The 11,828-nt window shown below is 37.3% G+C and overlaps 1 protein-coding gene, 1 long non-coding RNA gene and 1 pseudogene across 4 annotated transcripts; 2 read left to right on the forward strand and 1 right to left on the reverse strand.

Moving 5' to 3' along the window:
* The first annotated feature begins 346 nt into the window (after positions 1-346).
* LOC111484332 lies at positions 347-4,764 on the forward strand (annotated as a pseudogene).
* Positions 3,705-4,234, reverse strand: LOC111484337. The gene is made up of 2 exons (XR_002718481.1): positions 4,104-4,234; positions 3,705-3,999 (listed from the first exon to the last, which is right to left on the reverse strand). It is a non-coding gene; the product is annotated as an uncharacterized LOC111484337 (long non-coding RNA).
* Positions 4,765-9,622: 4,858 nt separating the features above from the next.
* Positions 9,623-11,183, forward strand: LOC111484266 (GATA transcription factor 5-like). 3 transcript variants are annotated; one of them, XM_023130794.1, is made up of 3 exons: positions 9,623-9,728; positions 9,839-10,176; positions 10,240-11,183. In XM_023130794.1, exons 2-3 carry the CDS (start codon positions 9,844-9,846, stop codon positions 10,933-10,935), a joined length of 1,029 nt encoding a protein of 342 aa, XP_022986562.1. In that variant the 5' UTR covers positions 9,623-9,728; positions 9,839-9,843; the 3' UTR covers positions 10,936-11,183. The 3 variants fall into 3 exon arrangements, with proteins under 3 accessions (XP_022986562.1, XP_022986563.1, XP_022986564.1); XM_023130795.1 differs by having other exon boundaries at positions 10,246-11,183; XM_023130796.1 differs by having other exon boundaries at positions 10,273-11,183.
* The last annotated feature ends 645 nt before the right edge of the window (positions 11,184-11,828 follow it).

Here is an 11,828-nt window from a genome sequence, read left to right on the forward strand (position 1 = left end):
CACACACCTTTTGACTTGATATTAGGCCATGACGACTTGATATTAGGCCATGACGACTTGATATTAGACCATGACTCACCCTACGTTGCGAAAGAATCTCTATACTTCAATTATTATACTAAAAAATGGCACTAAACGAAGCAAAATAAATAAGCACAGTTAAGGAATATAACTCTCTAGTTTAATAAATCACCGTCTTATAAAAATTTAAACAAATTCATTTTTTAAAAAGAGACCAATTTATTTTATTAGATTTAGAATCAAATGATTTATATCTAATAGAACACTAAACTTTTGATTTTTTTTGTATCTTAGATATATAAATTTTAAAATAAAATGATAAATAGAACACGACCTATTAAACACCAAAATTGAAATTTCATTAAAATCCTGAACAAAGAAGTAAAATCAAGACTTAAATATTTTTCCAAGAATATAAAGCATAGATAAGAAATTGAAAGTCAGTTTTTTAAAAGCCGTTGGAGGCCGCCGCTTCAAACGGAGGAGGAAAGAGATATTCAGGGACTACCAAACTGACTATAAAAAGAGGCGTAACCAACCTAACGATATAACAAAATTCAAAGTCCTGTTAAGTTTTGCTCACCAGGAAGATGATGAAGGTGATGTTGGATGATGAAAGTCCCACATCGGTTAATTTAGGGAATGGTCATGGGTTTATAATCTAAGAATACACTCTCCATTGGAATGAGGCCTTTTGGGGAAGCCCAAAGCAAAGCCATGAGAGCTTAGGCTCAAAGTGGACAATATCATACCATTGTGGAGAGTCGTGTTCGTCTAACATGGTATCAGAGCCATGCCCTAAACTTAGCCGTGTCAATAGATTGGCAAATCCTTAAATGTCGAACAAAGGACTCCAAAAGGAGTCAAGCCTCCTCGAAGGTACGAAGGCAGTCAAAAATGACTAAGACTCCAAAGGAGTCGAGCCTCGATTAAGGGGAGGCGTGCTTTGTTCGAGGGGAGGTGTTGGATGATGAAAGTCCCACATCGGTTAATTTAGGGAATGGTCATGGGTTTATAATCTAAGAATACACTCTCCATTGGAATGAGGCCTTTTGGGGAAGCCCAAAGCAAAACACTCTCCATTGGAATGAGGCCTTTTGGGGAAGCCCAAAGCAAAGCCATGAGAGCTTATGCTCAAAGTGGACAATATCATACCATTGTGGAGAGTCGTGTTCGTCTAACAGGTGACAGTAGCCTCAATCCTGGTACTTTTACTCTGTGGCTGGCCGGCTTTGGCAGCTGCTCATGAAGACCATCTCAAGTACAAGGACCCGGCACAGCCACTAAACGTCTGAATCAAGGACCTAATGGATAGAATGACTTTAGCAGAGAAGATTGGGCAGATGACCCAGTTGGATCGCTCTGGCGTCACACCGGAGATCGTTAGAGATTACTCCATTGGCAGCGTGCTTAGCGGCGGAGATAGTGCCCCATCTCTACAGGCTACTGCACAGGTGTGGATTGACATGGTGAATTCATTCCAACAGGGCTCACTATCAAGTAGGCTTGGCATTCCAATAATGTATGGAATTGATGCCGTCCATGGTCATGGCATTGTCTACAATGCCACAGTCTTTCCCCCACAATGTTGGTCTCGGCGCAACCAGGTGATAATATTTGGATGGAGGATTCGAACCTGTCGTGCACCGGCACAGAATTACTGGTGGCTAAATAGTTTTCTTATATGACAGGGAACCTGAACTTCTAAGGAGAATTGGTGCTGCTACTGCTAGAGAAGTTCGAGCAACCGGGATCGATTATGTCTTTGCTCCATGCATAGCAGTATGTCTTCTTGAAATCATTCCCCCCTTTTACCACATTCCTGTTAGATGAAAGTGTCCTACATTGGTTAAGTTAGGGAATGGTCATGGGTTTATAATCTAAGAATATACTCTCCATTGGTTCGAGGCCTTTTGGGGAACCCTAAAGCAAAGCCATGAGAGCTTATGCTCAAAGTGGACAATATCATACCATTGTGGAGAGTGGTGTTCATCTAACATGGTATCAGAGCCATGCCCTAAACTTAGCCGTGCCAATAGATTGGTAAATCCTCGAATGTCGAACAAAGGACTCCAAAAAGAAAAAAAGGAGTTAAGCCTCCTCGAAGGTACGAAGGCAGTCAAAAATGACTAAGACTCCAAAGGAGTCGAGCCTTAAGGGGAGGGCGTACTTTGTTCGAGGGGAGGTGTTAGATGAAAGTGTCCCACATTGGTTAAGTTAGGGAATGGTCATGGGTTTATAATCTAAGAATATACTCTCCATTGGTTCGAGGCCTTTTGGGGAACCCTAAAGCAAAGCCATGAGAGCTTATGCTCAAAGTGGACAATATCATACCATTGTGGAGAGTGGTGTTCATCTAACATGGTATCAGAGCCATGCCCTAAACTTAGCCGTGCCAATAGATTGGTAAATCCTCGAATGTCGAACAAAGGACTCCAAAAAGAAAAAAAGGAGTTAAGCCTCCTCGAAGGTACGAAGGCAGTCAAAAATGACTAAGACTCCAAAGGAGTCGAGCCTTAAGGGGAGGGCGTACTTTGTTCGAGGGGAGGTGTTAGATGAAAGTGTCCCACATTGGTTAAGTTAGGGAATGGTCATGGGTTTATAATCTAAGAATATACTCTCCATTGGTTCGAGGCCTTTTGGGGAACCCTAAAGCAAAGCCATGAGAGCTTATGCTCAAAGTGGACAATATCATACCATTGTGGAGAGTCGTGTTCGTCTAACATGGTATCAGAGCCATGCCCTAAACTTAGCCGTGCCAATAGATTGGTAAATCCTCGAATGTCGAACAAAGGACTCCAAAAGGAGTCAAGCCTCCTCGAAGGTACGAAGGCAGTCAAAAATGACTAAGACTCCAAAGGAGTCGAGCCTTAAGGGGAGGGCGTACTTTGTTCGAGGGGAGGTGTTAGATGAAAGTGTCCCACATTGGTTAAGTTAGGGAATGGTCATGGGTTTATAATCTAAGAATATACTCTCCATTGGTTCGAGGCCTTTTGGGGAACCCTAAAGCAAAGCCATGAGAGCTTATGCTCAAAGTGGACAATATCATACCATAGTGGAGAGTCTTTGTCTAACAATTCCCACATTAAACCCTGTTTGATTCAAGCAGAACTATGAACATTTTCATCTCAGGTCTGTAGAGATCCTAGATGGGGAAGGTGTTACGAAAGCTACAGCGAAGATCCCGACATTGTCAAAGAAATGACAGATATCATAATTGGGCTGCAAGGACAAATCCCATCTGGGTTTTCAAAAGGAGTTCCTTATGTTGGTGGAAGGTAACTTTTCAACCACTAGAGATTAGGAGGTTTATCCATTTCAAGGAACCTAATTGAAAAACTTCTTGGCCTCATAACAGAGACAAGGTTGCAGCTTGTGCAAAGCATTTTGTTGGCGATGGCGGCACAACAAGGGGTATCAATGAGAACAACACTGTGTTCAGCAGGCATGGACTGTTGAGCATTCACATGCCAGGGTACTATCACTCCATAATCAAGGGTGTCTCTACAATAATGGTTTCCTACTCCAGTTGGAACGGTAAGAAGATGCATTCAAATCATGAACTCATCACTGAGTTCCTTAAGAACACTCAAATTCAGGGTATGTATTACACTAAATCTTCATGAATGATAGGATCACAGACCCAGCTCATTCAAATTACACATTCTCGATCCTATCAGGCGTTCAAGCAGGAATAGACATGGTAAGGTTATCAACAACATAGGCAATCTCAATGAACATGGCATCTTAGATCTTACAAAACTAGTTTTACTGTCGTGTTTCAGTTTATGGTTCCTACAAATTACAAGGAGTTCATCGATGGCCTTACCTACCTTGTCAACAGCAAGGCTGTTCCGATGTACCGAATCAACGACGCTGTAAGGAGGATTTTGAGAGTCAAGTTCGTAATGGGGCTGTTTGAGAATCCATTGGCCGATGACAGATTTGTAAATGAGCTTGGAAGCCAGGTTAATTGACCTAAAAACACAAAGAAACTTAGTTTGAATATCATTTTGACAAATCTAGCAATTCAATTGAACAGGAACACAGAGATTTGGCAAGAGAAGCAGTGAGGAAATCACTTGTTCTATTGAAGAACGGCGAAAATGCAGATGATCCAGTTCTTCCTCTGTCGAAGAAGGCACCGAAGATCTTAGTAGCTGGAACTCACGCCGACAATCTAGGTTACCAGTGCGGCGGTTGGACGATCAAATGGAAAGGAATCAGCGGCGACAATCTCACAACCGGAACCACCATCCTCGAGGCGGTGAAGAAAAGCGTCGATCCAAACACGGAGGTTGTACACGACGTAAGTCCGACGGCCGATTACGTGAAGGCGAACAACTTCACGTACGCCATTGTCGTGGTAGGAGAACCGCCGTACGCCGAGACCAATGGCGACAACCTGAACCTGACTATCCCTGAAGGAGGCTTGGACACGATCCAGCACGTGTGCAACGTCGTCAAGTGCGTCGTTGTCCTCGTCTCCGGCCGACCCCTGACGATTCATCCGTACATGTCGCAGTTGGACGCGCTGGTGGCAGCATGGCTGCCGGGAACAGAGTGCGAGGGCGTCGCCGACGTACTGTTCGGAGATCATGGGTTCACCGGAAAGCTGGCGAGGACGTGGTTCAAGACCGTGGATCAACTTCCGATGAACTATGGGGACGAGAATTACAATCCGCTTTTCCCTCTGGGATTTGGGCTTACAACTGAGCCTGTTAACAAATCTAGCTAGGGCTTCTGTTCATAAAAAATTAGGAGTTCTAATTTTTTTTTTTTTTTTTTTTTTTTTAGTTCCATTCTTTTTGAGTAATTTTAAATAATAGTTAAGGATTTCCTTCACTAATTTTTTTAGAATAAGTTTAATTTTTAAAAATAAATAATTATAGCTGTCTCGATGTATGATATTGTGAAGTGGTTTCGACTCGGTGGAACAAATCGAATCGATATTAATCTCCGATGTAATTTATTTGAATTAAAATTTGAGGTTAATTTTGATAAAGTTAATTTTATTAACTCTAAGCCAAAGCATGTGTAAGTATGAACTAATTAATACATGCAACAAACTCCGACTTCTGGAAGAGATGCATTTATTAGATAAAAGATTGATGTGGGCTCTGTCCGTTGCTTTGATGATTCATGATAACTCAACGGATCGCGCGACCATCGTACCGGTTTTCACAATCAGTGGGGCGAATGCGCCTTGAGAAAGACCAACCTGAATTAGAGTTACAATCCAACCCCGAGTTATGTTTACCCTACAAATAAAATAAAACGTCATATAAATTAAGAAATAAATTATAAAAAAATATATATAAAATAGAAATAAATTAAGAGAAGATTTAATCAATTACCAAACAAATAGAGTTGGTAAAATTGGTTGATGAGTGGGTATTTTTAATTCCAAATTGTTTATATTATTTTTCCTTTTAAAATATCATTTTTCCATAAATAATCATATAAAGATTGACCTCTTCTGTTTGATCCCTTTTACGAGCATAAAATTATTGCCACCATTTATTGCTAATTTCAATCCCTAAATTTTATTTTAATTATTTTTTAAAACCATTTTGCTTTTGTATTCTACCTCCCATTCATCAAATAGAGTAATAATAAGTGCAGCTAATTATAAAAAAATAAAATAAATTGAGTATTTTTTAAATTATATATATATATATATATATATATTATTTTCACTCCCTTCTTAAAATTATTTTTTTTAACAATTTAAAAAATATATATTAAAATTGAGTTACAAATTTTAACTAGTAAATAGAGATTATTTACCAATTACTATTTTACTTTAATAAATTTTTTTTTTTTGAATAAATGACTCGAAACAACTTAACCAACCTCAACCCAAAATTTAGGATTGGATTAGGATTGACTCATTATTATTTAATAAGTGTTGTCTGGGTTGAAAATGTTACACGTCAAACAGTTAAGTTTGGTCTAAAAAATGTTTTAACTCGACTCGATCCTGTTGGATGATGAAAGTCCCACATCGACTAATTTAGAAAATGATCATGTGTTTATAAATGAGGAATACTAACTCCATTGGTTTTAGACCTTTTGGGAAAGCTCAAAGCAAAGCCATGAGAGCTTATGCTCAAAGTGTACAATATCATATCATTGTGGAGAGTCGTGTTCGTCTAACAGATCCAACCCATAAACACCCTAACTAAACTAATAGCTATTCAAGAATATAGCTATAAACACTTAGAAATTTAGTCCATATAATGTTAGATGAAAGTGTCTCATATTATTTAATCAATTAGCCTAAAGTCTGTTAGATGAAAGTGTCGGAATAGTCATGGGTTTATAATCTAAGAATACACTTTTGGGTTTATAAAGTCTTTTGGGTTGGTCAATACTATAACATTGTGGAGAGTCGTGTTCGTCTAACAAAGTCAACCCAAGTCATCGGAAGAAAATAATTACCATAAAGTTTCTTTATTTGATGGGATACTAAAACAATGTAGATTTTTATTAGTGTCAACGTCACAATCTACCATTGAATATTCTAAGAACATTTATGAGCTAAATTTGCTAAAATTGGAATTTTAAAATTTGAATATTATAAAATGATGAAAATATTAACCATAATAATAATAATAATAATAATAATAATAATGAAATAAATAAATTAAATAAAAAGATAAGATGGGGCAAGTGGACGATGAAAAGGCTTGCTTTCGTCAAAGATGGCCGAACATCGATTTTGCCAAAAAAAAAAAAAAAAAAAAAAAAAATCCAAAATAGTAAAAACCCACTAGGCTTAATTTATTATTATTATTATTATTTTTTTGGAATTCTCTATTTCAATTAAATAAATAATTAAAAAAATCAGGCCGCCCGAGATTTACCTGATTTGAATCGAGGTGAGAAATCTTTCGGATCAATCTAAAAATATAGATGGATATTGTAGGTGACCAAAACGAGTCAGTATTTACAACTCAATTTTCTATTTTCAAGTCAGGTTTTTCTTATTTTTTTAATGATTAATTTTTTTTTAATTTATTTATCTATAATACATACGTTCATCGCTAACATTAGTTATAGTAGTCAAATATTAGGGTTCGATTAGATTATAACTTATTTTTCGGGTTATAAAAATAATGTAAACATGTAAGCTGACCCAGGTTTTCGATTTTTCAAACATTTAACCTAATCCAAATCGAGAGGAAAAAAGAAAATTATTTAATCGTGATTAAATTTTTTAATATATCAAAAAATATATAAATAAGATGCTATTTTTACGAAGGTGATCTTAAAATTAATTTTTATCGGATAATTAAAATGTGGAATTTATGTAATATTTTTTTTACCCTAAGTTTAGTCAACTCGTATAATTTAATGGAAAGACAGTTATTATATAGTTAAATCCCGTGCGGTCCCATTTAACTAAAAAAACAGTATCTAATATATGGATATTTGGAATAACATGCTTATTAAATTTATTTTAATTAATTAATGGACGTGAAATATAATTAAATTGACTAATAGATGTTCTATGTGTATCGAAAAAACCAATTGCTTTAGTTAACTTACCATTGGAAAGGACGATTTGACTAATTCTTTGTCATAATCTCACTCTTGTGGTAACAAAATAATGATTGTGCGACACTTATTTTAACCTAATGAATAAGTTAGTTACATGAAATTCACATTTTGCAGATAATATCGATGTACGAGAGAAATGCTTTAGGAAACGTGAGCGAGAAAATACATTGAAAACAATTTTTAGAGAAAGCTTTGTTATAAGCTAAAAACGAGTAAGCAACAACAACGGTTTTGATAGCATATAACCAAAGTATAAAGAATTGACATTTTGAAGTATTTTAATCGTGATGATTGTAGACATGATTTTGGTAAATGATCATACACTCTTGTATTGACACAACATGAAATAATAAATACCTCTCTAACATGAAAGCATGTTAAAGGGATTTCGAACGGACGTGCGACTACGAACAACACGTTTTAAACAAGCATGACTGATAAGATAAGGAACCACTACAAGGGGAGTAAGATTCGGATTACCTTGTTGATCGAATATCTCAAGGCAAGAACATTGTTTGAGATTCGAATCACTCCACAAGCAAGATCGATCATGTCTAGCTTGAATGATTCTTGTTGATCAAATATCTCAAGGCAAGAACACTTCCATGAGATTCGAATCACTCCACAAGCAAGATTGATTATGTCGAGCTTGAATGATTCTACATGCAACCTAAACTACATAGAATTGCAAAGAAACTTAGCCATTGGCTAAAGAAGAGCACAAATGCTTCTTTTTACTATTTTTTTCAAGTCTCTTACACATACAACATACATGGTTTTATATAGCCTCAAAATGAAACTACTAAAGTCATTCCAAGAGTTGTAACATTCATACTTAATGGTCATAATTAACCATTATGTAATTGTAACCTATAGTAAATAAAGTCTTAAAATATATAAATGAAATACAATAACTCTAAATTGTAACCCACCCAAAATTTATAACAATCAAACTTCATTCTTCTTCAATGTGGCATGAATTGAAACATCTTTTGATAATTTTGACAAACCTTTTCTTCACATCTTCATTAAAGTATATTGTATGATTGATGTCTTTTGGTTCATATCAATGGCCGAGACATCCGACATCCATAAGTAATACGACTTAGACAAACATGGTTGAGACACTTCCCTCTTTAGTGCAAATTGCCAATAAGAGGTCTCTTGGGTGCAACAATTAAATTATCTCATGGAAAAAATATTTATTTTTATTTAAATAAACTTGTATTTATTGATTTAAAAATTTTAAAATAGATTAAATTAATAAAAATATTTTTAATTTGTGAGCTGCTTTGAATAATAATAAAATTTGTATTAATTTATGAAAAAAGAAAAGGAAAAGGTGAATTATGCCACGCGCTCACGGTGCCTGCCAACGCGAGTTTCCATAATCTATCTCTAATAACAGAATCAATCACCCCGTGCATTTCACGAGCCTCGCAATTTACCGTTCGATTCAAGGAATTATCCATCGGACGGTGGTGGATTATTACACGCGCCTGTGAGGTAGGGATAATAAGAGGCGCACAAAGCCCGCCAGAAAAGCATGCGTATAAAAGTTTTAAAAGAAAAAAAAAAAAAAAGGAGGCAATTTAGAATCGTAATTAACGCGCCCAAATCCAAAAAAGCCGAAAATTCCATTTTCGTAAAAATAATAGAAATTTCAACGCACAAAAAATAGGAAATTTATTTAACCAAGGCTTCATCTCAACATCCAATCTTGACCCTCCATCTCATCTCATCTCTCTCATTTGTGGGTCTCATATATTTAAATTTTATTTATATATATTTTAATCGGTTGAATTAAAAAGAAAAAAAATTAAATTAAGAGTGAATAATTGAATATTGAATGGTTCAAGTTTAAACAATATTTAAGGCTCGTTGAACTTAAGCTTAGACTCGAGCCTTGGTTTGACGATGTCGAGTCGAGTCGGGTGAAGTCGGGTGAAGTCGGGCCTACTAGATGATAGGTAAAAATGAAGTCTCCTTACCAAAAAAAAAATCAAAGCAAATTCAAAATAAATTATTTGACATATTTCAAAAAAGGCCAATTTATCCTTTCAAACTTTGGAATCTGCAACTGCCCATCTGACCCATCTTTCCATTTCTCCCTGCAATTATTTTTCCCCCCTCTCAAACAGGTACTAATTATTACAAAGAACAAGAACAGAAAAAAAATAAGACTTTTTTATTTTTTTTTATTTTAATGATTTATATTTCTAAGGCATTTGTTTCGGTGGTTTGGTTGTAGAAAAAATGGAGTGTTTGGAGGCTAAGGCTTTGAAATCGAGTTTCCACTGGGAATTAGCCATGAAATTTGCTCAACCAGACGATATGGTGGAGGATGATGAGTGTTCGAACGGAGCTGATCTCGTCGCCGGCGAGGATTTTGAGGTCGACGAGTTTTTGAACTTCTCTCATGGAGATTTCGAACATGGGTCTGCTTTGAGAGTTGAAGAAGACGACGATTACGAAGAGTTTGAGAAAAATCGGCTCTCTGTTTCGCCGTATTCGAACCAGTCCGGCGGGTTTCCGACCGCCGGAGAAGAGGGCTCGAAGGCGGTTGTTGCCGTTGAGCTTGCTATTCCGGTAAATTAATTTCTGGGTTTTTTTTCTTTTTGTGTTTTGGTTCTAATTGTTTGAAGATTTCAGAATCAAAATCAAAATCGAAATCCCACTTCTCAGGGCGATGCTTTAGCGGACCTTGAATGGGTTTCTCAATTCGTCGATGATTCTGGCTCGGAATATTCCTGCGCCGCTGTGTCTTTGAACCGCTCCAAACCAGAAAAGAAACTCACCGGAGCTGTAATTTCGTGTTTGCCGACGTCTTTTCCGGTCAAACCGAGGACGAAAAGGCCGAGACAATTTCGTCAAGCAAAATCCAACACTTCTTCTCTCAACCAATCGTCGTCGTCGTCGTCCTTGTCTTCGTCCTCCGGTGTTTCCTCCGCCGCACCTTGGTTCATCTTCTCCGACGCCGGCGAGAACGTGGACTCTTTGAACGTCTCCGGCGAGCCAACGATGAAGCAGAGGAAAAAGTCGTCGTCGGCGGCGGCGGTTTTTCAACCCGTCGGCCCGACCGGTCAGATTCCGCGGCGGTGCAGCCATTGTCTTGTTCAGAGGACCCCACAGTGGCGGACCGGTCCAAACGGGGCCAAAACGCTCTGTAACGCTTGTGGGGTCCGGTATAAATCCGGTCGCCTCTTCCCGGAGTATAGACCGGCGCTGAGTCCCACTTTTTGCAGCGGTATTCACTCGAACAGTCATCGGAAAGTGCTTGAAATGAGGAAGACGAAAGAGGTCCCTGAACCGGCGTCCGATTTGGCCCCAATGGTCCCGAGTTACTAAACAAAGCGAACCGAGCTTGTTGGACCGGAAAGATGAAAAAGACCAAAAGGGCAGATTTTAGCTAAAAAGGACTCCATTTTGTATTTGTAGGGTTAGAGGAGAAATTAGTCCAAGGAATTGTGAAATTAATTTTATTAATTAGATAATTGTTAATTTAGAGTAGATTAGATATGCTTAGGTAGGAAAAGAAGGGGATTTTTGTATTACTTAAGCTATGTTTACTAATATAAAATACTCTTATTCTCTCGGACGTAATTTTTTTTCTCGAGAAATAATAAAATTGGATCGAATAAATATCTAATTCTTATAATAAAATAAAATAAGATGAAACTCGTGTATCATATGGTGGTTGTCGTCTTGAATGAGTTCCACTGCGAATATGATGGTAACGAGTCATGTGAATGGATATTAGTGGGCTTAATATCTCTAAAGTTTCAACATGACTAGCTCGACATAGTTTCCAGTATAACCCTGGAAGGCAAACACCACCCGAAGAATATTTTCGAGCTTCCTCAAACTTACCCAACAAAGGAAGAAACATAACGTGGACAAATATATTAGAAGTGTCGGTGAAAAGAAACCCTCCACTAGGTTGCATTTCATATGCTTGCACATATTTTTGGCTCACAAAGTGGAGGAAGAAAAGAAAGCTATAGGGTTTTGTTAGGGACCGTAAAACTCGGGACGTGGTACACAAGTTCTAAACCTGCACACAAGTAACATAGACTCAAGTACACGCTATACGAGTCATACATGGGAAACTTGTACACAATTTACCTTAAATCTTCACAATTTTACAAAACCGTGTCCATATATACGATTTAGATACCATACTGTTCTAAAATTTTGGTTCGATTTTTTTCCTCGAGCATTTTCGAACATTATTGAAGCTT

This window comes from Cucurbita maxima, unplaced genomic scaffold (genome assembly GCF_002738345.1).
Source record: "Cucurbita maxima cultivar Rimu unplaced genomic scaffold, Cmax_1.0 Cma_Scf00009, whole genome shotgun sequence".
Classification (NCBI taxonomy): domain Eukaryota; kingdom Viridiplantae; phylum Streptophyta; class Magnoliopsida; order Cucurbitales; family Cucurbitaceae; genus Cucurbita; species Cucurbita maxima.

What these genes read in the sequence shown, in the direction of transcription:
- LOC111484266 (XM_023130794.1), top strand. Translation starts at nt 9,844, where the DNA reads ATGGAGTGTTTGGAGGCTAAGGCTTTGAAATCGAGTTTCCACTGGGAA. An exon ending in CCGTTGAGCTTGCTATTCCG is followed by an intron (nt 10,177 to 10,239) that starts GTAAATTAATTT and finishes TGAAGATTTCAG; the next exon opens with AATCAAAATCAAAATCGAAA.